This window comes from Drosophila yakuba, chromosome 3R (assembly GCF_016746365.2).
Source record: "Drosophila yakuba strain Tai18E2 chromosome 3R, Prin_Dyak_Tai18E2_2.1, whole genome shotgun sequence".
In the NCBI taxonomy this organism is placed as follows: domain Eukaryota; kingdom Metazoa; phylum Arthropoda; class Insecta; order Diptera; family Drosophilidae; genus Drosophila; species Drosophila yakuba.
This window is the reverse complement of record NC_052530.2, coordinates 7639565-7666165: the sequence shown is the minus strand read 5'-3', so window position 1 is coordinate 7666165 and position 26601 is coordinate 7639565. Positions and strand designations below refer to the sequence as shown.

The following is a 26601-nucleotide window of genomic DNA, read 5'->3' as shown; positions in this document are numbered from 1 at the left end:
GGTTTGTGGGCGTTAGAGTGGGCGTGGCCAAAAGTTTTTTGGCAAATAGATAGAAATTTTCAAGACCAATACAAAAATGAAAAAAAATTAAAACATTTTTCAAAAGTGTGGGCGTGGCAGCTTTGGGCGGTTTGTGGGCGTTAAAGTGGGCGTGGCAAAAAGTTTTTTTGCAAATCGATAGAAATTTTCAAGACCAATACAAAAATGAAGAAATATTAAAACATTTTTCAAAAGTGTGGGCGTGACAGTTTTGGGCGGTTTGTGGGCGTTAGAGTGGGCGTGGCAAAAAGTTTTTTTGCAAATCGATAGAAATTTACAAGACCAATACAAAAATGAAAAAAAATTAAAACATTTTTCAAAAGTGTGGGCGTCGCAGTTTTGGGCGGTTTGTGGGCGTTAGAGTGGGCGTGGCAACCTGAATCGACAAACTTGCGCTGCGTCTATGTCCCTGGAGTCTGTATACTTGATCTCAACTTTCTAGCTTTTGTAGTTCCTGAGATCTCGACGTTCATACGGACAGACGGACAGACGGACAGACGGACAGACGGACGGACAGACGGACATGGCCAAATCGACTCGGCTATTGATCCTGATCAAGAATATATATACTTTATATGGTCGGAAACGCTTCCTTCTGCCTGTTACATACTTTTCAACGAATCTAGTATACCCTTTTACTCTACGAGTAACGGGTATAAAAATATCCTCATTTTTTTGAACTGCATATTACTAAAGCTCTAGTAATTTAAAGCATTTCCGCCTTAAAACAAATACAAAAAGACCACTTGGAAGTAAGCTCGCCTGTTGTAAAGGCAGTTAGCTCATTTTCCAGTTATATCATTACCGATTTCGTCATCGGTGCAGTCAGATGGGTGGAACAACCTTTGCATATCCTGAACATTTAGTGTTCGAATGACCAATAAACCTAATGAAATAAATCAAGTGCCATAAACCGAAGGCGCCATATAAAATCACCCACAATAGAGGCAAAAAGTGCGGCTGTACGAGTATGCTGATTTATATATTTCTGTATCGCATTTGTTTACACTGCTAAACTATTGGGGGAATTTGATTTGAATGAAGTACAGACGGCGGGGCAAAGTCTCTTGGCGGCAGAAAAGCTGAACAAATTCTGCTGGTAATTCTCACTCTTGCGGCTTGTATGCAAAGTAATTGCGGCAAATTGAATTCAACAAAGGGGGCACAGACGAAAAAGTGTATCGCTAAACGAAGTCATGCCGTTTCAATTGAGCTACAATAGATATATGTAGATATGGCTATAGCAAATGCCCTGGAAAGAACAAAAGCAGTCTCGAGTCGCGTAATTTAGAAACCATTGGCTCATAATAAGCGCAGTGCAAATAGGCGGCTCAATTGTAATACGTAAAGTGGAAAAATTGGACATCGATATTCAAATTGTTTGCCAGGCCAAAGCCCAGCAAATCCCACCAAAATCGAATGGAAAATTCGTTTTTTACATTTCAACAAGCGAATAAATTTGTTTGCATACAAATTAATAAGGCTTTGCCTGTCACAATCTTTTTGTTTTCGCCCGCTAAGCTGCAACTGGCTAATTGAGCGACTGAAAGCAGGTTGAACGTGTTCTCAACCCGCTCGCACGTCGATATATTGGCTAAATATTTTACACATTTTTCCACTGACATGTCACCACTTCGCAGTCGCTGCGGCAGGCAGGCGAAAGTTCTGGGTTGGATAATTTATGGATGTTTTCGTGCAAGGGTGGCATCCATTCTTGCTGCTCATCGCTGAACCCATGCCAAACGATTGCCAAAGCAAATGATTGCTTAAAAACAACAAAAAATTATAAAAAAAAAAAGAATAAAAACGACAAGCAGTTAACGGAAGCTCGGGTGCTCTTATCGAGCCGAAACTCAAATGCCCTCCACTAAATAGTTTGCTTGATAAATATTGAGTCATTCGCGCAATAATCAGCAAAAATATTCAGCGCAAGGCAGTCAAATGTTAGATGGGTGATGTGTAAGTTGCACGTATTTTAAGAATCACTTCGCCCAATTTCGATGGTAAAAGCCATTTAGGCCCGTGAAAATACCCTTACATAAGGGTGTTTTCGATATGGCCAGCACTGGGCGAGTGTCTCATGTCCACTATCAGCAGCCAAGAGATTTCCACCTTTTGTTCAGCAAATCGCCGAGTAAACACTTCATGATAAGGCAACACAGGGAACTGCTGGTTGGAACTGCTCCGCAGATATTGTACAATGTTTTGTTCGAACTTAGTGAGTCTCGCCGGGATTTCGAATGGAAGCAACAGAGCGAGAACTCCATGGGGCAGCAGAAATAATGAATAATAAATGGAGAGCACAAACAAGTGTCAAAATAATGGTGACTACAAAACCAACCCGATTTTCCTATCTCACATACAGCAATAGACGTTATTTTCCTTTCAATAGATATTTCTAATATTTTAGCTCTCTAACGAATAATTCTAATTAAGTCTGTTACGTAGTCAGCAGTATCGCATTTACAGCGATTTTTAAAGCTCTATATTTCTTGAAAATTCTTGAATTACCAACAAATTACATGTTTGCTCTTGGTTTCCACTGATCAGAATTTAAAAAGTAAGCCATATTTCTAACCATTTGAGAAATTCGTTGCCATTTCGATTGCCTAAAATTCTCTGACTTACACTTTCGAAACGAACTGTACTCGCCTCAGATGAACCATATTTTTTTCGCAAAATCAAAACACCATGAATAGAATGGGCTGGAAATTATATAGAACTGATGATCGTTATTTGAGCATTATAGCAGGGCTTATCTGGCCAGGCGTTTGGCGGTCATCGTTTGGAATCAGTTTCAGGTCGAACGTGAATCGTGGAGCACGCCAAATGTACGTCCGGAATTGTCTGCCGTTCCTCTGGAGCTGTTTGCTGATCTCATTGACGGCCACAACTGGTGCTGAGGAGAACGCGGATACAGATGTGGAGAATCTATCTAGAATCGTGCTGGTTTCCAGCTTGGAAGGTCATTGTCAAACGGAGGGCAAGGTAACCAGCTGCAGGGGTTTTGAGTTTGCGGGAGAGGACGAGAAGGCCACCTTTGATCTGCCAACGGAGGTGCGGATTGCTGAGGATGGCACCACCTACGAAGTCGGCGATGAGGAGCAGTCGCGAACCCTGATCTTCGAGAACTGCACCTTCACAAACTTTCCCCTGCGATTATTTTACACTCTGGAGGTCAGTGAGCTGGACATGCGAGGCTGTGGCATCCGCTTCATTTACTGGGAGAACTTTTCCATTGGCGCGGATAAGCTAGTGATCCTTCTGCTGAGCGATAATCTTATCGAAGTGCTGCCCACGAAAACCTTCAGGGGAGCCGGAAACTTGGAGTTTCTCTTCCTGAATCGCAACAAACTGGGCAAACTGCAAGCGGGTGCGTTTGATAATCTCGCAAACTTGCAGTACCTGGATCTCACTGAGAATCGCCTGGAGGATTTACCCGAGGGTGTATTTGCCGACCTGAAGAGTCTGCGGCACGTGGGCCTGGCCGATAACCAACTGACCACCATTGAAAGCGATTTATTTGTTCACAATCCGGGCATCTTGTCGGTCGCCATGCAGAAAAACCGACTGCGGGAGGTGGGCGAGTACGCCTTTCGATCCCGGGGACCACATCACCAGATGCAGTACGTGGATCTATCGCATAACCCCGAGCTGGTTGTGCTTCTACTGAACATTAATGCCACCAATCTGACCGTTCGCAATTGCTCGCTGGACCGTGTCAATTTGTACGGATCGGTGACGAATGTCGATCTGAGCGACAATCGCGTGCGGGAGCTGTACTTCCCCGCCTCGGAGGCCCTGGAGCACTTGGTGCTGCGCAACAACTCGCTGATTCAGCTGGCGTCGTTGAGCCGGGTGCCCAGACTCCGGCACCTGGATGTGGCGGACAATCCGAGGCTGGGTCAGTTGCCCGAGGGCTGGCGGACGCCACACCTGCAGATGCTGGTGCTGCGGAATACGGGCCAGGTGGAGCTGCCGCTGGAAGCTCTGCAGGGTATGCAAAATCTGCAAAAGCTGGACATTTCCGGTAATAATCTGACGGAAATCGATCCCTCCGCGTTCCCTACACTCACGCAACTAACTCACTTCTACATTCATGGCAATAATTGGAACTGCTTCAACCTGAGAAACATTATGGATGTCCTCATCCGTGCCAATGGCATTGCCTACACAGTGGACAACTACGATCCGGATTTCCCGGGGGAATACTTTCACGGAATAGCCTGCATGTATCGCTTACCCGAAAAGGAGGGTGTGGATTTTTCCTCCTCGGAAATCTCTGCCAGTGTGGAGTCCTCCCCAACAACAAGTAATTCTGACTCAAGTGAGGTGGACAAACTGCGTGAGGAACTCAAAGCGGTGGTGCAGCACTTTGAGTCCAAGTTTGATTTGATGTCCAGTAAACTCTCCCAATTGAATGATCAGATTCAGGCCCTTGAAGTGCTCAACAAAACAGTTTGGAGTCAGGTGACCTTGTCCGTCTAAAGCTCCCCACATTTTTGGTTCCAAACGATGTAATACATTGTCTATTTTATGTGATCACATTTTAAAAGCTTTACAATTATATACACATATAAATGAGGAATTTTCTAAACCTTCTCAGCATTAAACATACAATTTTCCAGTCTAATAAAGAAATCATTTTTCACTCGTCCTTCAAAAGTACCTAACAGGTAGGAGGAAGCAGTTCCAACCCTGTATACCATATATATATTTTTGATCATGATCACTAGCCGAGCCGATTTGGCCATGACCATCTGTCCATCAGTCTGTCCGTCCGTATGAACGTCCGTATGAACAACGAAATCTCAGGAACTACAACAACTTGAAAATTGAGCTAGACATGCAGATTCCAGAGACAACCAACTACCGCAAGTTTGTTTCCCAATTTTGCCACGCCCACTACTCCCACAGGCTGAGTAACGGGTATCTGATAGTCGAGGATCTTGACTTTGGTTCCCTAGTCTCCAAACCAAATCTGCTGCCCATACTCTTTTTCTCTGCTGAGGTTGCATTCCCAGCCCCCAAAATCAATGCAATTTTCAAAATGACCACATTTAGTAAATATTTGTTGGTCGCTGTGTCGTATACGTACAATAATATTTAAACAAAAATATTGTTTTTCGAGCACAGCAATGGCGGTGCTTTGTGTTCCCTTGCTAAAAGATATTGAAAGAGGTTCGTTCAACTCGGGCTGGCAAACAAAAAAGATAAACAAGGGGACAGCTGGTGGCCAAAGAGAAGATTGAGGGGCTCGAAGAACTTGAGCAATTGGACAAAGTCAAGTCAATTACAGAACCAATATTTTCGGAAACTAAACAACAATATGGAATTCGATCGAATAGCTTAAGACTTCAGATATAAATTGCCATCTGCTAATGCCAGCAGTTTTGATTATTTACGCTCTGTTCCTACGATTCGCTTGCTCACACATTTATTGGTAACTAATTGCTAAGATAAACAAACAGTTTCGGTTTCAGTGCAGCCACTTCGAAAGGAAGGGCAGAAAAAACCAATCCAATCCCACGGAACTCGACGATCCGATCACTGGCCAATCTGCTGATCCGGAGTATCGTGTGCATGTGATTAGGAATAATCTACAGATATTCCATTATACATATATCCATTCGTACACGAATTTCGAATACGGTTTGTGTATATTGGCAGTGCAATTTATTATTGTTTTGAGGTAATTGGCACGCAAATCGTGCCAGCTGTAAGTGCGAACATTCAGTATTACCATAGAGTGTGAATATCTGTGAGTTCTATTAGTTGTATCGCAGATCAAAGTTCGAAGCTAGCTGATTGGAAACTTCAGTAGCTATCTTCCCCAATTTCTGAGAATTCAGTTGAAGTGTGTTTGCTTAATTAGTCAATGTCTAAGAGGTAGTAGGTATTGTGATAATAAGAAAGGCACTCATGGTTTTATAGCTTATAACTTAAATAAGTTTTAAAACATCCAACAAAACTTGAGTTTCTCGAAGAATGTCCCAAATCGTGTTTTTACGACCAATCAAATTGTATAAAGAATTCAAGTAAGACCTCAAAATATGTTATGTTGATAAATTTCTAAGGTTCTTGATTTTGTTTTAAAGTTCTGTGTAATATTATTATCACAATGTCGCTATCGACTTACGATTTTAATTTCAAAAACTAAATTGGTTGAAGAAAAATTTCCCAAAACAACATACTAAGCTTTGGAAAGATACATATATTATTATTCTTTTTATTCCACCAAACATAAAAATGTAAATTAAATTGTTCTAAAATACCTGAACGCTCGAAATACAAAAACAACATCTAAGTTTCAAAAATCTAACTATGAAATCCAAAGTGTCCGCGATTTTGGGTATTTTCCAGCGTCGCCGCGAACTGGGGAATTTCCCACCCACTCAACTTAGTCACCGACACAAAAGGCAGATGGAAAAGATTTGGGGAAAATCAAACGTCAAACGCGCTCATATCAACACAAAAAGAAATTAAGGCACTGAAATAAATCATGTTTTTGATAATTATAGAAAGAACTGGCACCCACCTTTTGTGTTTATTAATCAGTATCAGTAATTGGATGTGTTTTTGATTCGATTGCAGATTGCAGAATCACAATCGTCGAATTTCGGTTAAAAATTAATTTGACAGGCTCACAGACACAGGAGCACATACACATCCGCACTCACGTACACATTTACACATTTCCACAATTACACATTTACACTTTACACATTCACGTTCACCTGAACGGGTGGAAAACAGAACTTTTGTAAACAATTTTGCGATTAGGCATTTAGCTGCGCTAAAATATTATTGTAAATAAGAAGAGACGTAACGAATTAGCTGGTTGTGTTGGCGCATTATATGTACATATGTATATATGTACACGTATTCAGAGATTAGGGCGAAATTATAATGACTACTTTTCACTGGATGTCCAAACACTTTCGAGGTGTTGAATTTTTAGATTAGATTACACCACTCATTTCACTCGGCTAATTATCAGCCATTTTGTTCAACACCAAATAAATCACAAGCACGAAAACAACAGCAACAACAACCGAATCGATCTTAATAAAAGAAAAGAATGCGAGCCATAAAAAATAAAAAGGAAAATTTATTCGGGCGCGCGCTTCCACTTTGTACTCGACTTTCCAATTGGAACACGCACCGAAGCTGATCGGACAATGGAAGGGGCAAGAAGAGGAGCAAAAGAGCAGGACGTATTTGCAACTTTTTATTAAGAATCAATTTCATTACTGCGCGAGGCACAGACAGAAACTGGCACAAAACAAGGAAATAGCGAATCTGGGCAAATAAAAGTATTTGTCCGTGGAAAATTTCCAAAACGTTTTGGTTGCTCTTTCCAGCAGCAGCAGGCGACGCCATGTGTTTGTTTGTATGCGTAACAGCTGATCGCCGATTATTGATTTTTTATATGGATGTACAGATGAACATGTAGATGTACATATTTATGCATGGGAAGGAACAGCGATTAGAGCTATTGTTTTGTGAAACAAGGAAGAAGTTTCACAATTCATTTGCGCATTCAAAAGAACAAAGATCGATTGTGCGTCGTTGCTGTTGTCAATGCAATTTCTGCATTCCATTCGCGCACAATTAAAAGCTGTTCACGCAGCTTATCACAAAAAAATAATATTGCCGAGCCACTTACTGGTGTGGATACGCTATCCTGACACCACACTCGAAATTACTCTCAATCAATTTATTTATAATAAATTAGTGATTAGTTATTAACATTTAATTTTGATTGTTTTTCACTGCACTGCCGTTTTTTAACGCGAATCAAAAAGTTTTTTCCAACCTCGTAATCCGCTGCGTTTTCACCAAGCAGAGTTCGCAACCAAACTCACGATTATTGTCATCGTCATCGGGGGAGAAATCCCGCAGAAAAGGTCTTACTCTGTGCCTATCGTTATCGCTACAGATCTTTTCCCAATGTTGTTGGAATGGGAGTGCGGTTTATAGAAGTAGATTTAGTATTTTCGATAACTGGATATTTGTAAAATGATTGAAATTATTGCAACTGATTTACGATTTACATTCCAACCCGTATTACGAGCCAAAAATTCACTCTAATATAAACCAATAGTTAAAGAGAAGTTATTTTAAATGAAATACGCTTTGCACTTTCCGGCTACGGTCATACTGATGAACCAACACGTTGCCAGATCGGAGCGTGTGGTTTGTAACAAGCAGCTTGGGTCATGTACCACCAATTTGGGCGCCAAAAAGGCGCAGAGCTTGAATTGCGAAAACTACTACGCTCTTTGGTGTGACCAAAAATTGAAAATGTGAACAGTTTACTATAAAAAATATAGCTTTATCTAGCCTAACCCAACAAAATCATCGAACCCTAATTAGCATATTCCTATTTCCATCATAATGCTAGAATTCGAATTTATGTCCCATAAATAATCCGAAATATCCGAATTAGTTGCCTTGACTTGCCTTTTACACTTGCGGAGCCAACCCAAACTCTTCGAAACTTCGGCCAAGCCAACAAAAATCAATAAAAATGGCGCAATGCACTGAGGCCACCTAGAAGCACAAAATGACGCCACCAGAAACAGCAAAGTACTCGAAATCGGAGTCGCTGAAGTTCCGCACATTCACGAACTTCACTTGGTCCATTTAAAATAGGGCCAGGGACGCAACAAATACACTTTAAATGCTCTCAAAAATAGGTTTTCTCGATGAAAACACCATAGCTGCTGTTTGATCAATCCATATTAGCCACTCACCTGCTCAATGTCGAAGTCCCACTCGGGCGATGGAGAACGCGCTGTTCGGCTGCCCGGCGGAGGAGTTCCCAATGCGGGGGAGCCGGCTTGGGGCTCTTCGGGAATCACGGCGAAGCGACCCCGCTGGAGGATTGGCGAAATGGCGCCATAATTAGCTGCAATGGAGAAAGAAGGGGTCAGTATTCTGCACTAGACATTTTTCAGCACTAGACATGTAGCTGTAATGACTAATAACCCAAATTAGAGCCAAGTAAAGCGAAGAGTTTTAGATAAACCTATTAAGTATGTATAAACTCCTAATTTAAAGGCAAACGAACTAAAGCAACTTACATGTGGGCATGAGACGGAAGCGGCCGAGCGTCGTTTCGGGCGGACCCTGTGGCGTGGAGGAGGTTACTCGGAAGCGGCCTCGCCGAGCGGCGGCTACGTCCTCGTAGTTGCTCCCCCCCGACGCTCCGCCGGCACTGCTCTGCATCCTGTAGCTGATGCTTCCTCGTCGGCCTCGGCAGGAGCTGCAATGAAGTGTGAGAAAATGAAATCAATAATGCGCACAGGTGGTCTAATTGTATTGTACTTTTGACAAAAAAAACTTAAACTCACTGAAATTAAAGTCATTAGAGAATGAGATTATATTAATCCCTGTGGGGGGTATATAAAAAAAAATTTTCCTGAGTTCTTAAAAATACATGGGCAAAAATTAGATAAAAAGAGGATTTCTCGAATACAACCAGAAAAATACCCTAACATATGCCATTAAGGGGGTAAGTTATTAATATAATATATGATGCATCTGATGTATCGTAAAAAATTGTATATGGACTTTACATGAACGAATTTAAATGAATGAAGTTGGTTCGTAACCAACTGAGCTACAGCTCATGTTCATTACTAATTACTAATACGCCACGTTGGTTATTGGGAGGGCTTTGGATTAGGTATTTCAACACCATCTCAATGCACGAGTTAGTTATCTAGCTGTTGGTTTATTTTACTTGGCAATCTGAGTTCAGCCCACTGTGCAGTGGTCAGAGGCAGTCGAAAAGTTGACTTTGCCAGCTCATTGCACGCGAGTTTACTTTAACATAGCTTTCTTGGCGCCTCTAAGCAGACTGCATAATGTGCAAAGTGGCTACGCTCTTTCTCTCTCTCTTTGCGGAAATCATAATTGAAAATCTCGAAAAGTGCATGAACGAATTCCTGAAAAGTGTGCCACACAAGTCATTCAACTGCAGAAATATATAGGAAAAGCGGTGGGGGTGAACAGCTGACTCAGCGCCACGCGGCAACGTGGCGTATGTGTGATATATTTGGTTGATTGCCTGGCTGCGCAGAATTAAAAACGGCAGCCAAGCATTTAATATTTCTTTTATCTTTTGTTTATATTTCCTTAATTGAACCTGTTTGGCATTTCCAAAATGTCGCAAAAAACGAAATTGTTTACTCAGATGAGACATCATCTATGTGACTAATTTCCGAGCATCAAGAGGAATTTTTGATTGCCGCCAATGCTAGGCACAACAATAAAAAGCTCGACAGCTTCATTTGACGGTAAGTTGCATATATCATTTATTGAACTGCGACTAAAGTCAGCGGCCTACACAAAAGTAAACAATATTTAAGTAATTTACGAAAAATCTCCTACTTTGTTATATACTCTGAGCACAATTACGTTTTTCAATTAACTTATTTCAACCCTTGGATTTTGGGATATTTACGTTAACAAAGATAAAGATCAGGATTTTACATTTACCTTAGTAATGTTTATATAAATTGCTTTGCCTCAGCAGTTTAGATAGAAATAGTGAATTATAAACACTTTCACTTTAAGTAGAACCATTACGATGTAAGTATTTATTTAATTTAGTATTTATTGTATTATGTATCGTTTTGTTGTATTATGTTAACTTGATTTTTCAGCTGCTTTGCCGAAAAACGTTTGCATAACACGCACAACCAAACATGCGATATACATATATTGCTCATACGCCACTTGTACAGATGGTCAGTGGGAATTGACAAACTCGTGACTTTGCGTGTTTCGAAATGTTTTATAATATTTTATTGATTTTCTGCACCTCTTTTTATGCCCGACAAATTAACACCGAAACACTAAAACAGCACCAATAAAAAATAGCATTTAGAACGCGCTGCTAACACATCTCGACTGAGCACTTGGAACAAAATAATAAAAACAAAGAGACGCGAAGAGAGCGGCAGACTAAGAGAATCAGAGCGGCCGACCTGCTGCGGAATTTATTTCTCGTTTGTTTCACTTTATGCAACTGCCAAAAGCGAAATTGGCAAAACAACAACAAGAGGACCCGAAAGCTAAAACGAAACGCGGCCAAAACGAATGCAGCACCAAAATAAACCGAATCCGAAGTCAGAATTCAGAAGTCAGCGAGAAGAAGTGGCTGAAACGAGTGGCCACCACCACCACCACTGCAACCAAATGCAGTGAGAGAGTGTGAGAGAGCAAAAGCGGCCGTGCAATAAGTAGCATCGGAGATAAGGAGAGCGAGAGAGCTCTGCAGTATATTTAATTCATAAAATTGCAGATAAAATGAAAGTCCCAACTACACTTTTCCCTCTTTGGGCATCAGTGTTTGCAAATGAAATTTTCTGGACATTTTAAAAGACATTTAATACGTTTATAGAATTAGATTTATATATCTCTGTGGGTATTGTTTGTAAACAAAACCCATGTGGGAGCAAGAAAATACATGTCCCTAAAAGTACCGGATAAATGGAGAGAAGGATAGGCCTGCATAATAAAGAGAACAAGAGCGGTGCTCCTAGAAAGTGCCAGAAATCGCGTACACGACACCAGAGAAAGCTCCGCCATCAGCTGTTGGCGACACGTGAGCGCACCGCCCCCCATTGGAGGGGGGAGGGGCATGTGGTGCATGTCTGCTAATTGAAAGCAGATGGACAATTGTGGGCGGAGGATTTTGACAATTGGGAGGATGAAAAAACAAAAGTCCAATGGAATCATCTAGCGACTCAGTCGCACATTGTGTCAAAGTGATGAAATAGGACTTAATCTGACTTCTGTCGTGGAATTGCACAAGAATGTGATGAATTGATAAAAACAAAACAGATATGCAAATGGATGGGATGACCTAATAAATGGTAATCAAGAGTTCATATTCAATAAAGTGATATTGAAAAGCCCCCAAGTCATAAAGGGAATTTATTCCTTATAAAGTACTTTATATATGTATGTACATACATATGTACCTCCTTATCTCAATAGCTTTTTCTTGTACGCATGAAAACCACAATGGTGAATCTAATGATGGTAAATTGATAGAGTTCCATTTCACATGCATATGGTATTCAACCATCATCATGAAGGAATGAATATAGCTGCAGCAGCCCAATATAGTTAGGATTTACCCCAAAATTGAATTCAGCAGGAAGTAGGAATGATCAAAAGTTTAAGCTTTCATGATGTTCCCTAACTTATTTATAATTTTTATGCATTAATTCGCACTATGCCAAAGGCAATAAAGAGGTTCTTTGTTCTCCGATTAGGTAAAACGCCAATCTCAAATCAATGCCAATTAAAATTGATTTGAAACTCAACCAGCGGAAAAATTAAAAGCAAACAGTAAACAGAACTTTATTGCACTGTCAATGAAATTAAAAACATTATTAACAAAGTGCCAACTTACTGTTGTAGTGCTCCTATAAAGCATACACTGAGAAAAGTATATGGGAAGGAGTTTTAAACTTATTTATGTCAATCTGCGACTACTTGATCAATTTAAACAATTAATTGTTACTCACTATGCAACGTGGATTATTTGTTGTGAAAATATTATAAGACAATTTTTTCTCAGTGCATAAACACCTACTCACAGTCCGTCCGTCTATCGTTATTTTCAACAGCACATATCCTAACAATTTTTACGTTTTGCTTGGCGAAGAACTTTACGCGATTTGCGTCTAAAGAGAAGAAATAGCTAAGCTTTTCCTCACTACAAAGGAAATGTTCTTAATTTTCGTTATTTCGCCTTTCGTTTGGGCGCACATCCAAATCGAAACATGTGACTCGATGGCCCGCAGTGAATGACATCATGGATGGTGGGTGGTTGATGGGTGAATTGGTGAGCGATGTTCCTGGGGCAGACATTTGGGCACACACGAACTCAACAAATGAATTAAGAAAAGCAGACAGGAAAGGGTGTTTATAAATACTGTCCAAAGGATTGATTCTCTAACTATTGCCCGCTAAATTTGCTTTGCTTTTATTCTCGAATATGTCCGGAGCGTTTATTGGCCTCAGGTGAGCCGTTACGATTGAGAGGCCAGAAAAGTAAGAGTGATTATGTCTGTAGGGGTCAAAGGGAAAATATGCTGAATCTTTGTAGGAGGTCATTGGCTTCTCAAGGTTTTATTTAGCTGTGGAATATCAAAGAATAGTGGAATTGTTCCATGGGTAGTCCCCAATACAGATTCAAATGTGCAATTATTAAAATAACCTACATACATATGCATGTAAGATTAACGTTGTACCAAAGTAGTTAATGGTAGTAGTAAAATTTACGTAATAAAAATGTGTCATATAAACTACATATGTTTTCTTAGATGATAAGGTTGTCCCACTTATTTACGCAAAATACATGTACATACGTAGTAATAGTAGCAATACCACTTTGCTTAAGAACATCTGACTGTAAAAGATACATATGTAACTTTTCAAACATGAATACTACTATTACTATCATCAAATAATGAAACACACGTGATGTTCAGTGTTCATTACCACCATGTCAAACAATCATTTTCAGATAGCACGGAATGATTTGTAATTGTTCTCCTCCCCCAGCACTCGTACTGTCCGACGTCACGTTATCAGTGTGAATGTCGCATCTGAATTGCAATGTGTGTGTTTGTTTTTGCCCAGTGGCCTGCCTGTATTATTTATGCATGTGCTCTTTGTTTTGCCCGACAGTCATTATTTTATTGTTGAACTGGTGCGGGCGATAAGAGGGGCTGGAGGCGCTTAATTTCGCTATCTGCAGAAGAGCGAGACAGCGAATCGCAAGCATAAATCACTTTTTCACAATTATTCCGTCTGACGACACGCTGATAAGTGGGAGTATGACATTAAATTGGGGCACAAGTTAAAACTTTACATAATGCATTTTGCCGGCTTCTATTTAACCGTTATTTCAAGAGGGAGAGAGAGGAAACAACAACCGGCGAACGGTACATATGACCAGCCACTTCCACGCCACAGGGGGAAAAGAGATAGTAAGACCGCAATTTGGGGTTGTTTGTTGTGCTTTCACTCCCACTTCAACATGTTAGCATGAGAGCACATTTACATTGAACAATTTTGAAATTACACCTTACATATCTCGATTATAAATACACAATTCACTTACTTTGCCGCCTTTGTCTTCGCTTTTATTCGCGTCGCTGCGACCCACACTCACTTTCAATCGAATTTAGTTGCTAAAATTAAGCCAAAGCTAAAAGACACTCACACACACACGCGCACGGACGTCACCAGGGCAAAAACAAATACACAGTGAAACAGCTGGCAGCGGCAGCAGCAACAACAACTAGAGTGCGACTCATCCAATAAGAAAATATTTTATTTGATTTATGCAAACGAGCAAATTTTGTTATTCTTTTTAATCACACGTCACAGTGCACTCGTTCAATAAAAATTCACAATTTTTGCATTTCTATTGCTTTTCTTTGCAATTTTTATTGCATTTTCCCGCTACTTCAGGGCATATCCTTTTTGCAACTTTCGGTTAATTGCGCGATTGCGTTTCCTTCCGTTCCGAAACTCAAAGCTCGCGTTTTTTTTATTTTTCGCCAATTTTTGATCCGTTTACTTTATTGTATAATAAGCATGGCGCACGCTGGATTTATATATTTAAAAAACATTCTGAAAATTTCGACCGTATCTGCAACGGCTACGGCAATAAACTAGAGTTGCCAGGGCCGACTAAGTGCTTCTATCGATTGTTGCCAATTGGTTCCTTGAGGTATCGATACAACAATATTGTGTACTTTTTTATTTATTGCATTTATGTTCATATAGTAGCTAACTAAATTTGTAGTTTTATTTGACCATAACGGCAAATTAATATTTAATCTATTAATTTGAGTTTTATAGCGTTTCGCTTTTGTCTGGAAACATAATAGTTCAGATTTTGTGTAAGGTGGCAACTTTGATGTAAGCGCTCGAAATTTAAGTAAGAGGCATTAGAAATATTTATAAAAAAAAAACCAGGACATAAACTGCCTTTGTCAGAACAACACATTCTATACTTTATACCCGGTTTCAAATAAATAAAAACAAACCTTTAATAAAAGAGCACGTTTTAATTATAAATTGTAGCATTACATGATTGAATGATCCTGTAAGTTAGAGACCATCAGGTCTGGTGTAAATTTTTGCACAATATTTGTTCCTTTTCTAATAGATATCAATAATTTAATTACCTAAAACGACTGTTAATGGGTTGCAGATCAAGTATCGAATGCTGTGTTCGCTATAGATAGAATTCTTTGTACGATAAGCAGTTCTAGGAAATGGGGAAACTTCGGCGCTGCAGCCGCTCGAGCCTAAAGCTTTGTCTTCTAAATATGTGTATGTGCATATGTATGTACATAAGGCTATGCAATCATCTATTAAATTCTACGAAGTCAGCTTCTTATTCTCCTCGGATAGCTTTCCCTCAACTGGAGGCTTTTTGGCCGAAGCCAGTGGTGCCTTCTTGCCGTACAGCATGTCCACAAAAAGGGCAGCGAATACCAGGACAGCTCCAAGCCACTGGCGGGCAATCAGGACGTTTCCGAACAGCAGAACAGAGCACAGGACGGTAAAGAACTTTCGCGTTGTCGTAACCACGGAGCAGGCCAGCGGTCCAAAGCAGGCCACCATTAGAAAGATGAAGAACTGACCGAGCACGCCGCAAACAGCTATCAGCGACAAATGGGTCCACGCCTCGGGATGGCGGATGGTGAAGTACAAGAACTCCTTGGCCTCACCTGAAAAAGGGGAACCATAATTTGTAATGCTCTCTATGACATTTGTAAAAACTTAATATTCGTATATGTAAGTTTGATAAAGAAGCTTACAGTGAAAGTCTAAGGCAAAATATTTAACTTATGTATATAATACAGTATAAAACAGTATTTTTAACACTCACCTGTAAATACCATGGCAACGCCTAACATCAGGGTGCTCCAGAAATTCATGGCCCTCATCATCTGCTGACCCGAGGGCGCACTGGCCGCTCGGATGCGCTCCTGAACAGCTCCAGTCAATCCGTCCATTGAGAGGCTGAGGAAGAGCAGCACCTCGCCGAGTAGCGTGGTCTCAGCCGGCAAATTGGACACCTTGCCTTCCTTGTACATAAACAGGATAACGCCCAGGACAATGGTAAGTACGCAGGCGTAGCGCGTCAAGCTGTAGGATTTACGACCAATCAGCACGCCCAGGATCAAAACGGGGATGGGTTTGGCGGATTTACCCACTACAGCAGTGGGATAGGGAACCCAGCGCATGGCCATATTGGTGGAAACCATGGCCAGCAGATACGTCAGCGAGCAGGCCACGTAGGATCCCGCATTGGTAGTGTCTTCCTTTTGCGGCCTAATGGTTAGGAGCACTAGAAGACCACAGATCAGAAGTGATTCGTTGGCAGTCCACGTAATCCTTACCCTTGGCAAACACATAGTTGCAGAGGCACTGCACCCAAACAAGGGCCAAGGCGTAGGTAAAGCGTTCGCCCACGGATCCGTCTGTCTGGACCTCCTCACCGTAGCGGCCCCGAGTCAACTTCTCCTGGACAATTCCGTACAAGAAGTAGCATACGAAGATGCCGACGGCGTAGATCACAAAGCGGCTGCGTTCCGGCAGATTCATGGCGGGCAGATGGCGGTTTTGGGAAGCGTGTGACTTGCGGTTCGGTTGGGTCGGACTTTATGCACGATCCTAAACAGTTGGCATTCTCCTTAGTTGCGGCTGCAGTGCCGTGATTTGGCGTTGACTATCAAATAATCCAATCAAATACGTGGTCGGTGCTGCCGATTTAGCTGTCTACTAGCCAGATTTGACTATATGATTGCAGGAACCTACAACTACCTGTTTTTTGGTAATTTGTAAGTGGTTATCTCTTTTAAATAGGTTTTAATTCTAATTATTTACCATTTTGGAAAATAAGTATATGTAATATATAACAATAATATAAAGACATCTTATTAAAATGTTAAATCAACTAGTCATTTATTAAAAGCTAGAGTTAACAACACTACATTTGGTAAATGGCGGGGGCGCTATCCAGTGTGGCCGTCAATCTAAAATAAATATATTTTCTTATCGGATATCGCCGATTTAAATTTTCAGCGCGAAAACTAGTTAAATTTAATATTTCTTTGCAATGGTAAAATAATAGGAATTATATAATTTACGTTAAAGAATTAGCTAAAAATCATATTAACATGTACAATCAACGCTCTTCAAATTTGCTTACTGAAAATTTTTACATTATGAAGTGAGTGCTTAAATATTGTATCAGAAATTTAATTTCGTTTATTTGGTTTAAAAATATAATTGCAAAATACAATAAACTATAGTCCCACATACACAAGCGTATATGCGATCTTCTCTTTGTTACACTGGTAATGCACTTGAAGTTCTCGGTTTTAGTGAATGCAGCCCGTACCCATTGAAAATACGCCCCATGCGTAATACTTTCCAGCGGCCTAAGAGCCTAGACAACAACAAACAAGCGATTATCCTCTTAAATAGCAGCTAACAGTTAAGCGGTAATTTGTAAATGATAAAAGGTGGCGACTAGACCTTAAAAGCTTTAAAATGAGAGAAAACAACAAACAATTGAAACGAAGAAGCAAAACCGAATCAAAACAGTGCGAAGCGTCTACAGTGACACCTGCATAGGAGGCAGCCAGGTGTAGAAGAGAATGTAGGCAGCGCTGGAAACAACGTTCGAGGAGTCCAGCGCTGAGACGACCTGATCGTCGAACTTGAACCACTTTCCGTAGTTGGCGCTCTTGCAAAAGGCCGTATAGTGGCCGCCTTCCATAGTGCCGTAGTGGTTGGACACGGCGTACAACTGGTAGGTCTTGGGCGTAACCGCCCGCGATTCCGCCCGTGCTATGTAGGGATTCATGTCCAGGTTCTCCAGCGGGAAGCGCAGGTAATTTTGCTTTTTCATGTAGGCGCCGGAATTACTGGGGTCCGCATAGAACCTATGTGGGATTAAACAGAATATTAACAAGCGCAGGATAGTTGGGCGGTTAGCATCACTTACCGCTTCAGATGAACCACCATCACAGGTGGCAGTTTAGATATATCCAGCTTCTTAATGGCATCTCTTTTGGTTTTACAATTAGGACAATTCCAGCCATGGATCCGTTCTCCACTAAAGTACATGTCCATGCACTGGTTCAGCTGGCAGACATTCGAGTTGGGCGGCAGCTCCAAACTGAGATTAGAAAAGCTCTCGTACGTGGCCGACTCCTTATGACAGACCACACACTTGACAGTGCTCTTCATTTGGCCGTAGAATAAATGCAGAATCATGCTCTCCTTTGCCTTGGTAAATTCCAGCCAAGCCTTCTCCGACGCACTGATCATCTCACGCTGACGGGGCACATGTAGGGTTTGGAGATCCGAGTGCAGCCAGTCCATCAGGATGGTGAGGAATTCGTGTGAATCCTGCTGGTCAACGCCGCGAAAGATCTTCTGGTACTGGCCCACAACATACTGTAATGAAATATCTCTAGTTTACAAATATACTTAAGTGTTATTTTTGTCAGCTACGTACTCTCAAGTCTCGGCTAGCCACACACTTGTACTGTCCATTCCAAAGCTCTTTGATGAGTGCAGCCACCTCCTCGATCACTTGCCCATTGGTCTTATTGCTTCTGCTGATGTAATTCTTGTATTTGTCCGAGATGCAGTACTCCGTCAACTGAGGCGTGTTGCTCAGGCACTGGAGTATGCTGTTCATATAGCAGGTATTGCCCAGATTCTTCAAACCAGTCAGGCCACGACCCTGCAATGTTATCCGAAAATTAATGTAGGTTACGGTTCTGAGATAGAGTAAAAAATAATATAAATAGCTTTTACTCGTCTCAGCGGGAAGATGGAGCTATAAATGCTGTAGGTGGGAGGAACTGTTGGCAGCTGGAGCTTCACGCCCGCCACACAAATCATTCGCGGAATCCTGTATAGTGCTATTCCTGCTCAACAGTATGGCAATTGTACGTTTCTTTGGTTTAAACATGCTTTGAGTGCGGACGGCGAGCGACTAAAAGTGGGGGCAGCGCAAAAAGCACGGCCCGCGTCTGGGCGGGTGTCTTCAAAACGTGACCCGCTGGCTATTGATTTGACTCGTGGCGCGGCTATATTTGTGTGGCCAGTGAATCAACCACCACCCATGCAATACTTACCACATTCTGACCAATGACGGGCGAGAAATCACGAACGCGTTGCGATGTCCTCTCCACGTTCCTCGGGTGCGGTTTCATCGCCCTATCGAATGTAGGCCTTTCCACCTTGTTTGGCGCAAGTGTCGGATCCTCGCCGGTTAACTGCAGCAGGGATTCTAGGCTGTCTGACACGACCTGTAAATCCTCCAAGTTCCTGCCCGGCGATGGCGGACCCGAAGGTGTTGGTGATTTGTAATGTTTTTTTGTCTCGCGAGCGATCGCCAAAAGTCGCTCCCGCTCCTGACGTTCAAGTTCATGCTGCTCGTCCAAGCGTTGTCGTTCGCGTATCTTGGACTCTATATTCCTCGTTGCCTCGACCTCCTTTTGCGACAACTGCTGTGTAACATTGTGTAGCTCTTGTATGCGAGTTAGTTCTTCTCGCAGTCGATTGTTTTCAACTATCTGCGGGACACACGGACAATTATATGTGAATTATAAAGTAATTTATTGATCTTACATAGTCTTGAGCCTTGCTCTCCAACTGTAGGATCCTGAAGTGCAGCTCCTGGTCCTCGGTAGCAGTCAATCCATCGCCCTCTGCTGCTTGACGCTTCCACATTTTTGAGGCCCTCTCCAACTGCTCATCGTTTTGCTCCGCCCGCTGTAAAAACTCAGCCTGATCACGCATGATCTCAGCGATAGGTTTAGCCGGCGGAGAAGAACGGGAAATTCCCTGGTCATAAGTGCGATTGGCCGCGGGCTTGTTTGCCCGATTTATGTCTGGTCTTGGTCTGAAGTCCTTCGCACTAATATCCTCCTTCATGGTGATGTCGTGAATTGAGGGATACTCAATGTCATCGATGGTTTCAATATCATTGTTGTTCTGCTGCGGCGCCTGTACACTGGGATTAGTGGAATGAGTTGGGTACATCATAATGAAGTACTCGTAACCGCCCTCGACAATCTGAATGGGAGCGCGGTAAGTCACATCCGGATCCCACTACCAGAAAATGGTGATTATTGGTGATCTGTGGGTGGATTACATTCATACTCACGTTCTTTAGAATGTCAAGAAGGGTTGAAATGGCTGTGTTGGCCGCCGGTTGGGCATCCTTGGTATTCCAGTCCATAAGAACCACCGAATCCTTGACGGAACGCGATGCCCACGATGCCTTACCACTGCTGCTGAGACGAGCCTGCAATCTGCCAGCCGACATTCTGTGCAAGTTAAAAAGTTAGTAGCCAGATAGCGAGAGAATTAGAATGGACAACTCACCCTGCCGTTATTAACTCCTCAGGCACATTAAATGCACAGTAGTAAGTGAGGTGGGAGGCCTCGTAGTCGGCGCTTGGGCGACAGTCCATAACTAGAACCGATTTCTCTTGCATTCGCCGATACAGATCCTGACAGGTGATCAGTCCAAGTCGGGCGTACTGTATTGGCGGTGTTATCGGCGAGTCCAGACTTAGACGCCCATTGCTAACCAGGTCGGGAGCAATTGGTTCTGGCTCCTGGCGCTGCTGAGCATATCGATGCCGCAGGGAGTTGATAATCACCTCCAGCGTGTCCATAATGCGGCGATTCGACTCGGTGTCGCCCAGCATCTGGCGCACCGTCGCCTTGTGGCTGGCGTAATCGGATTTTTTGTGAATAGCGGTCAGCATATTAAAGTACTTCATGTAGGTGATGTAGGCCAGCTCCTCGTCGCCATCCAGTCTGTACTCCTCGGCGGTCATGTACAGTTTGCGGGCGGTGTTCAGCAGGCTGGGAAGAATCAACCAGGTAAATCAAAACAGCCGCATCAGCATTAACTCGCGGTGTCCACTTACATTTTCATGCCCTTGCTGCGCAGATCCGGAATGATAGACATCTTCTCCAGGTCCTCCAGGTTGGAGCTCATGTGCAGCTTCTTCAACTTGGCCATTGTTTGTCTTTTCTCGTCGGGGCGGGTGAGGAGCTACGTTAAATTTGGGACTTGGGATGTCGCCGATTCTCCTGTTTTCATAGCAGGAATATCTCAATCTGCGGGCTGGGCTGCGACAACACAATCACTTGTTATTTTGCATGAAATGTATCGATAACAATGAAATCGGATAGAGCTGTCGCAAGAGAACGATGTTTTCAGCTTGGACAAATCTAGCCATTGAGCTATTTATATTAAAAATCAACAAGGAAATATATTTCTGTTATGCTTGGTATATTTCAAACAACCAAATAAGAATATAATCCGTATTACATTTTAAATTTGAGAAACAAATAAAACGATTTTTTTTAATTGGTTCGGTTCAGATAAATTCTATTTCGTCCATCGGAATTTCTATTTTATCTTTTTCTACCACAATATGATAAATATTTTTGATCTGAAAATGTATTTATACTTTGTACTGTTTTGCAATCCAGGAAACTGACAAATTTGGCGGGAAAACCGCTAAGACTAAAGCAACACTGTGGAGCTCGTTTTACAGCTGATCACCTTTTGTTTATTATTTTAAAACCAAATTTTTTAAATGGGCAGGACTTCGAAGGATAAGCGAGACATATTCTACCGACTGGCCAAGGAGCAGGGATGGCGTGCACGCAGTGCTTTTAAACTGCTCCAGGCGGAGGAGACGTTTCAGTTGCTGGACGGTAGTTTTCCAACCTCGTGTTTTTCGGTCCGATTCAAATTGGCTACTTATTTCAGGTCTAACTCGAGCCGTGGACCTATGTGCCGCTCCTGGCAGCTGGTCACAGGTGCTGGCCAAGCGAATGTACGAGCCGCTGCCGCCGGAGGAGCGGGAAAGGGTGAAAATCATTGCCGTAGACCTGCAGGGAATGGCTTCAATTGAAGGAGTCACGCAACTCCGGGCGGACATCAGCAAGGAGTCGACGGCCGAGGCCATAATCGAGTTCTTTGGCGGCGAGAAGGCGCAGATTGTTGTTAGTGATGGCGCTCCCGATTCCACTGGAATGCACGACTTTGACTCCTATGTTCAGGGCGAACTACTTCTCTCTGCCCTCAGCATTTCCACCTTTATACTAGAAGAGGGAGGCTCCTTCGTGTCGAAAATCTACCGTGCAGATAAGACCAGTCGGTTGTACACCCAGCTCAAACGGTTCTTCAAGGACGTATGCGTTTTCAAGCCCTCCGCCTCGCGAAACTCCAGCATTGAAGCTTTTGTGGTGGCTCAAAAGTTTTGTCTACCCGAGGGCTACAAGCCCTGCAACCTGATTACCGAATGGCACGATAATCCCGAATTCTGGGTGGGCAGAAAGAAGGAGAGTCCGCCCGTTGTTCAAGTTCCTTTTGTTGCCTACAAAGGCGATCTGGACTCGGACCGCACATACGATTTGGTAGGTTTTAATATTTTCAATTGGTTAAATCCACTAAAATGTGTTGTTTTAGGGCGAGAACTATGTTTACAAAGAGCCAGTGCAGCAACCCCTGACTGCTGCCTACCAGGATATCTTGCAGAAAACGAGTCAAGTGAATATAAAATATGAAGGCATTCGCGTTATACACGATGAGGAAATTCTGAAGAAATGGCTATTTAATAATAAAAATATCAAGTCTGAGAAGTTAGAGGCCTGAGTAACACTTAATAAAAGCTTTAAAGATGATTAGATATGAATATGAATATCGAAGATCTTTGGAAGTGTAAATTGTGGTGCATCTAAAAGCGAATCAAAACGTTCTTGTACACGCAACAAAGCGTTTAGTATTTATTATTGTTATCGCAATACGCCGGTTAACCCCTCTATGGGGATCACTTTTTGGTGTTGGAACAGCTAGTATCAACAACCATAATAAAAATCCTAAGATTAGGTATTTAAGATACAAGCAAGCAGAGTGCGGTTATTACAACGTCATAATCTTCTCCAGCTGTATCTTTTCTTCGTTGGCAGCTGTTTTCTTGCGAGCCCGGGCTCTTTTCTTTTGACCCGCCTTATGTCGTCGTCGAAGTTCTCTAGATTGAGTTTCGCTCCACTTTTTTAAAGATTGTCGTCTCACTGGAGCTTGTCTAGAGGGCTCTGGTCTAGGCACCACTACCTTTCGACGTTGGACAGAGCGACCGTTTGCTTTTGCTGGAAAAGCGCAGGGCAGCAGCTGGAGTTCCTCGTGCAGGCGGCCACATAGTGTAGGTGAGATCGGAAGGTAACTGCTTTGTGTAAGGAAGGCTTGGTCGCTGGGAGAGGATTCCGTAAGGAGCTTATGCAGTTCAAAACTCTGGGGCGTGGTCTCCTTTGTGACAATGCACAGTAGGAACTTGTCCTTGTATTTGGGTGAGTATCGCAGTAGGTAATCTCCAGCGGGTACAGTGTCCAGTAGCTTTAGAAACTCGCACAAATTGGATAGTAGCTGCGGCATACTAGTGTTGTAATAGTCATGAAGCTGCTGCTCCAGTGACATTAACGTCAGCTTCTCCTCCAGCATGGGCTCAAAATCTCGGAGCGAGATGCGTGTGCAGTGTCCCATCTCGACCCGCAGTAGCTTTAACTGCAGCCAGGCACTTATCAACTCGTATTTGGACATTATTTCGCATCCGCAATCTGGCTTGTTCTCCAGCTTTATGAAGTGGCATCCAAGTGGATCCTTGACGTTGGAGTCCGTAACTGCTGGTATCGATAATGTGCTAAAGATTTGAAAATCGTTGCACTCCTCCCCTTCGCCTTTACTTCTCAGTGTCCAACTAACCAAGGCGTTATTGCAGTTTCCATCTAGCACGTCAGATGATTGCTGATCGATAGCTTGGGGCTTGTAGACCATGTGCAGATCTATAGATGACTTATCACAGGCAGGCTCATTGGGCACTTCCTGGACTGCTCCATTTATGTTGTAATCAAGCCACTCGGCTTGCCCAGGCTGTGAAATGTAGGCCCCATAAGCCAGCTTCAAGATTAAACTGTTTGTATGCCAGCCACAGTTGCGGGCGGGGAATGGCGACTGGAATTCCATGCATTTGTGCCTACTGCTTGGCGATTCTCTTAGGCTGACAAACATTTCGGTCGGCAGGTCTATATAAGATCCGGTTGTGAGGAGCATTAACAGGGAGTCTAGGGGCAGCACGAACACGTTGCCAGCTTCAAGCTCCAGTTCCTTGTCTTCCTTCCGCAAAAGCTGTACTGGCTCCCTTGCTTTCCTCGTCGCGTAGCGATCCAAGCGCAGTCGTAAAGTTCGCATGGCTTCATGGCGGACCTTCACCTCTCGCCAGAGTCTTACCCGACCCACAGTCCTCTCCAGCTCCACCTGCTCTATGCTAGCGGTTTGGGAATTGAGGCTTTTGCACTGGGGCAACTGTGGCAGTCCGGAGAAGGTCATGTATGAGTCGTTGGGGTAGGCTTGTATAAGCTTCCTAACACCCAGTTCGTACCACTTCCTGTAGACCGCCACCAGGCTCTTCATGGGGGCATAAATGACTTCTTTGCTACCGTTTTCGTGGTCGTGTATGTGTTTCTGCACACGCTGTTGCTCGTTGCATCGCTTCTTTTCCGTGGCCTGCCACACCACAAAGTCCTGTTCATCGACGGGTTGCCTGCGTTGCCAGGCGAGGAGCACTCGCATGCAAGCGGCCTGCTGCGTAAGATTCAGCTCCGAGTGACGCTCTAGGGGATTGGGAAAACTGTAGAGGGAAGTGACGGTGGAAAGGTCGCGAATCGGTCTCTCTGGGACCTCGTTGTTGCGAGGATCCCTCAAAGCGGAGTTGCGATTGAACGATTTGAAGACATCGGAGGTTTCCTTGAGTTCCATTCGCAGTACCTCTGGGTCCACCTCGTTCAGCAGTGTGTATAGCGCATCGTCCACGTGCTCGAAGGATTTATTGAAGACCTTGTACGATGGTTGGTTCCGGAATACAGCATTTCCCCCGTATAGCGCCGCATCCTTTTCCATGTCGAAACGGTGCTTTAAAATTATCCGAGATTTAAGTTTTCTAAATATATGTTTTTGGCCAAAAATACTTACTGGGGGAACTTTTGTTGTCAGGGAAGGCTGCTCATTGGTTGGTATACTGCAAATCTGGGTTGTATGTAAATAAAATATATAAGAAAACGTTTATTTAGGAACCTGTTGGGGCTGCTTACACTTCGATACCATTTAAATGATAATATCACGAAAAGTTAGTACTTTTTAGCCTACAACCAGCTGGGCACACTGCGCTTACCGGCGAAACGAAGTTCTTTTTAAATAAAAAAAACGATGCGACATTAGAATTTTTTCATTTATTATGTTGCTCTCTCCATTCTATCGTTATGCCAAAACATGTTGAAATTTTCCATTTGCCCGTCCACTAGCTGAGTAACGGATATCTGACAGTGGGAAAACTCCACTGTTAAGTTTCAACTTTAAGCTTTAAGTAGAGGCCCTCATAAAGGAAGTTTCTGAATAACATAATATTCCACAAAACGATACAAATTGGTTTTAGCAGAACTTTAGTTCTGTCTCTTTTGTGCAGATCATTTCAATTAATTTCACAGCATTAGGCGAGCTAGTTATGCAACATTAACTTTTTAATTAAAGTTAATTAAAATGTGGCCTTAAAACTCACGTTCGTTTCGCATTCAGTACCAGTTTAATTATACATTTTAAGCGCAACATGTATATGTATAATCTACTTTTAGTTCTAATAGTTTTTACCTCCTGTACAACATCCTTCAACTATACAAGCTGCGATCACGCAAAGCAGCCAAAGTTTGTATGGAAATTCGAAATTAAAACGAATTCTAAATAAAAACTACGACTTAATATTTGGCAGCTGAGCTCATGCTGCGATGTTCAGAAAAACGACATGGCCATCAAATCGTGCCGTAAGTCCTTGCTGAGCAATAATTCCACCAATTTGAATGGGGAAGTAAGCAATCTAAAGTCGGATAAAGTGGCTTTGCATGTGGTTAGTATCGCTCCAAAACATGAATTAATTCTAAAATATGTTATACTCTCGGGATACGTATAATCCTTAGTGCATTGCGGAGTGTTCCTTCAGGATCAATGGCTTTCTGCTGAGCAATGGAAGTGTTAATACCCAGGCAATACAGAAGAGTTACCAGCAACGCTACAAAAACGATTCGAACATGTCTCAACTGGTGGTAAGGAGCCTCAATAGTTGCACGGACTACGGTGGGTGAGCGAATGTTTTATCTACTTAATAATGGCTAAACTTAAGTAGCTAGGAACCGGGTTCAGCAGTTCCAATGGATGCCCAAAAAGGGCAACTGCGACTATTATCCTGCTACCTTGCTGGCCTGCATCATGGAACAGGTGTACATCAACTGCCCGATTAGCAAATGGAAAAACACTAGCGATTGCACAGCGATGCGGAAATATTTGGTTGCCTGTGATGATGTGGATAGAAAGAAATAACCATTGAATATATCCGAATGGAGCATCCAAATGAA

General features: G+C 42.6%; 7 protein-coding genes across 13 annotated transcripts in view; 3 read left to right on the top strand and 4 right to left on the bottom strand.

Moving 5' to 3' along the window:
* LOC6535904 (5'-AMP-activated protein kinase subunit gamma-1) overlaps positions 1-14732 on the bottom strand; it is a 65377-nt gene extending 50645 nt beyond the window's left edge. Inside the window, exons 1-3 of one of the 6 annotated variants that reach the window (XM_015191951.3) lie at positions 14195-14732; positions 9129-9310; positions 8799-8953 (exon numbers count right to left, since the gene is read on the bottom strand). In XM_015191951.3, the coding sequence (XP_015047437.1) occupies positions 8799-8953; positions 9129-9273 (300 nt within the window). In that variant the 5' untranslated portion in view covers positions 9274-9310; positions 14195-14732. Of the gene's footprint in view, positions 1-6577; positions 6836-7708; positions 7726-7858; positions 7955-8798; positions 8954-9128; positions 9311-10548; positions 10856-14194 lie in introns of those variants that run through there. The other 5 variants (XM_039376294.2, XM_015191956.2, XM_039376293.1 and 2 more) reach the window with 5 other exon arrangements.
* On the top strand, positions 2597-4690 carry LOC6535902 (insulin-like growth factor-binding protein complex acid labile subunit). The gene has a single exon (XM_002096482.4). The coding sequence runs from the start codon at positions 2731-2733 to the stop codon at positions 4525-4527; it is 1797 nt and encodes a 598-aa protein (XP_002096518.2). The 5' UTR covers positions 2597-2730; the 3' UTR covers positions 4528-4690.
* Positions 14733-15129: 397 nt separating the features above from the next.
* On the bottom strand, positions 15130-16855 carry LOC6535900 (solute carrier family 35 member B1 homolog). The gene is made up of 3 exons (XM_002096480.4): positions 16494-16855; positions 15980-16441; positions 15130-15818 (listed from the first exon to the last, which is right to left on the bottom strand). The coding sequence occupies exons 1-3, from the start codon at positions 16696-16698 to the stop codon at positions 15466-15468; spliced, it is 1020 nt and encodes a 339-aa protein (XP_002096516.1). The 5' UTR covers positions 16699-16855; the 3' UTR covers positions 15130-15465.
* A 178-nt stretch (positions 16856-17033) lies between these two features.
* Positions 17034-21298, bottom strand: LOC6535899 (ubiquitin carboxyl-terminal hydrolase 8). Of its 2 annotated transcripts, XM_002096479.4 has the most exons (8): positions 21060-21298; positions 20506-20994; positions 20285-20447; positions 19747-20229; positions 19251-19691; positions 18623-18853; positions 18107-18561; positions 17034-18044 (listed from the first exon to the last, which is right to left on the bottom strand). In XM_002096479.4, exons 1-8 carry the CDS (start codon positions 21152-21154, stop codon positions 17714-17716), a joined length of 2688 nt encoding a protein of 895 aa, XP_002096515.1. In that variant the 5' UTR covers positions 21155-21298; the 3' UTR covers positions 17034-17713. The 2 variants fall into 2 exon arrangements, with proteins under 2 accessions (XP_002096515.1, XP_015047436.1); XM_015191950.3 differs by lacking the exons at positions 19251-19691; positions 19747-20229; positions 20285-20447; positions 20506-20994; positions 21060-21298 and adding an exon at positions 18928-19109.
* A 371-nt stretch (positions 21299-21669) lies between these two features.
* Positions 21670-22841, top strand: LOC6535898 (putative tRNA (cytidine(32)/guanosine(34)-2'-O)-methyltransferase 2). The gene is made up of 3 exons (XM_002096478.4): positions 21670-21858; positions 21914-22563; positions 22616-22841. Exons 1-3 carry the CDS (start codon positions 21738-21740, stop codon positions 22799-22801), a joined length of 957 nt encoding a protein of 318 aa, XP_002096514.2. The 5' UTR covers positions 21670-21737; the 3' UTR covers positions 22802-22841.
* A 61-nt stretch (positions 22842-22902) lies between these two features.
* Positions 22903-25295, bottom strand: LOC6535897 (little elongation complex subunit 2). Its single transcript, XM_039376299.2, has 3 exons — positions 25274-25295; positions 25172-25225; positions 22903-25111 (listed from the first exon to the last, which is right to left on the bottom strand). The coding sequence occupies exon 3, from the start codon at positions 25097-25099 to the stop codon at positions 23069-23071; it is 2031 nt and encodes a 676-aa protein (XP_039232233.1). The 5' UTR covers positions 25100-25111; positions 25172-25225; positions 25274-25295; the 3' UTR covers positions 22903-23068.
* LOC6535896 lies at positions 25219-26585 on the top strand. Its single transcript, XM_039376303.2, has 3 exons — positions 25219-26096; positions 26167-26323; positions 26373-26585. Exons 1-3 carry the CDS (start codon positions 25995-25997, stop codon positions 26564-26566), a joined length of 453 nt encoding a protein of 150 aa, XP_039232237.1. The 5' UTR covers positions 25219-25994; the 3' UTR covers positions 26567-26585.
* The last annotated feature ends 16 nt before the right edge of the window (positions 26586-26601 follow it).

What these genes read in the sequence shown, in the direction of transcription:
- LOC6535899 (XM_002096479.4), bottom strand. Translation starts at nt 21,154, where the DNA reads ATGGCCAAGTTGAAGAAGCTGCACATGAGCTCCAACCTGGAGGACCTG. An exon ending in AGAGCAAGGCTCAAGACTAT is followed by an intron (nt 19,692 to 19,746) that starts GTAAGATCAATA and finishes TGTGTCCCGCAG; the next exon opens with ATAGTTGAAAACAATCGACT. An exon ending in CCGTCATTGGTCAGAATGTG is followed by an intron (nt 18,854 to 19,250) that starts GTAAGTATTGCA and finishes ATAACATTGCAG; the next exon opens with GGTCGTGGCCTGACTGGTTT.
- LOC6535896 (XM_039376303.2), top strand. Translation starts at nt 25,995, where the DNA reads ATGGCCATCAAATCGTGCCGTAAGTCCTTGCTGAGCAATAATTCCACC. An exon ending in ATAAAGTGGCTTTGCATGTG is followed by an intron (nt 26,097 to 26,166) that starts GTTAGTATCGCT and finishes TATAATCCTTAG; the next exon opens with TGCATTGCGGAGTGTTCCTT. An exon ending in CAATAGTTGCACGGACTACG is followed by an intron (nt 26,324 to 26,372) that starts GTGGGTGAGCGA and finishes AAACTTAAGTAG; the next exon opens with CTAGGAACCGGGTTCAGCAG.
- LOC6535897 (XM_039376299.2), bottom strand. Translation starts at nt 25,099, where the DNA reads ATGGAAAAGGATGCGGCGCTATACGGGGGAAATGCTGTATTCCGGAAC.
- LOC6535900 (XM_002096480.4), bottom strand. Translation starts at nt 16,698, where the DNA reads ATGAATCTGCCGGAACGCAGCCGCTTTGTGATCTACGCCGTCGGCATC. An exon ending in CAACTATGTGTTTGCCAAGG is followed by an intron (nt 16,442 to 16,493) that starts GTAAGGATTACG and finishes GTGGTCTTCTAG; the next exon opens with TGCTCCTAACCATTAGGCCG. An exon ending in CGTTGCCATGGTATTTACAG is followed by an intron (nt 15,819 to 15,979) that starts GTGAGTGTTAAA and finishes CCCCTTTTTCAG; the next exon opens with GTGAGGCCAAGGAGTTCTTG.
- LOC6535898 (XM_002096478.4), top strand. Translation starts at nt 21,738, where the DNA reads ATGGGCAGGACTTCGAAGGATAAGCGAGACATATTCTACCGACTGGCC. An exon ending in GACGTTTCAGTTGCTGGACG is followed by an intron (nt 21,859 to 21,913) that starts GTAGTTTTCCAA and finishes TACTTATTTCAG; the next exon opens with GTCTAACTCGAGCCGTGGAC. An exon ending in CGGACCGCACATACGATTTG is followed by an intron (nt 22,564 to 22,615) that starts GTAGGTTTTAAT and finishes GTGTTGTTTTAG; the next exon opens with GGCGAGAACTATGTTTACAA.
- LOC6535902 (XM_002096482.4), top strand. Translation starts at nt 2,731, where the DNA reads ATGAATAGAATGGGCTGGAAATTATATAGAACTGATGATCGTTATTTG.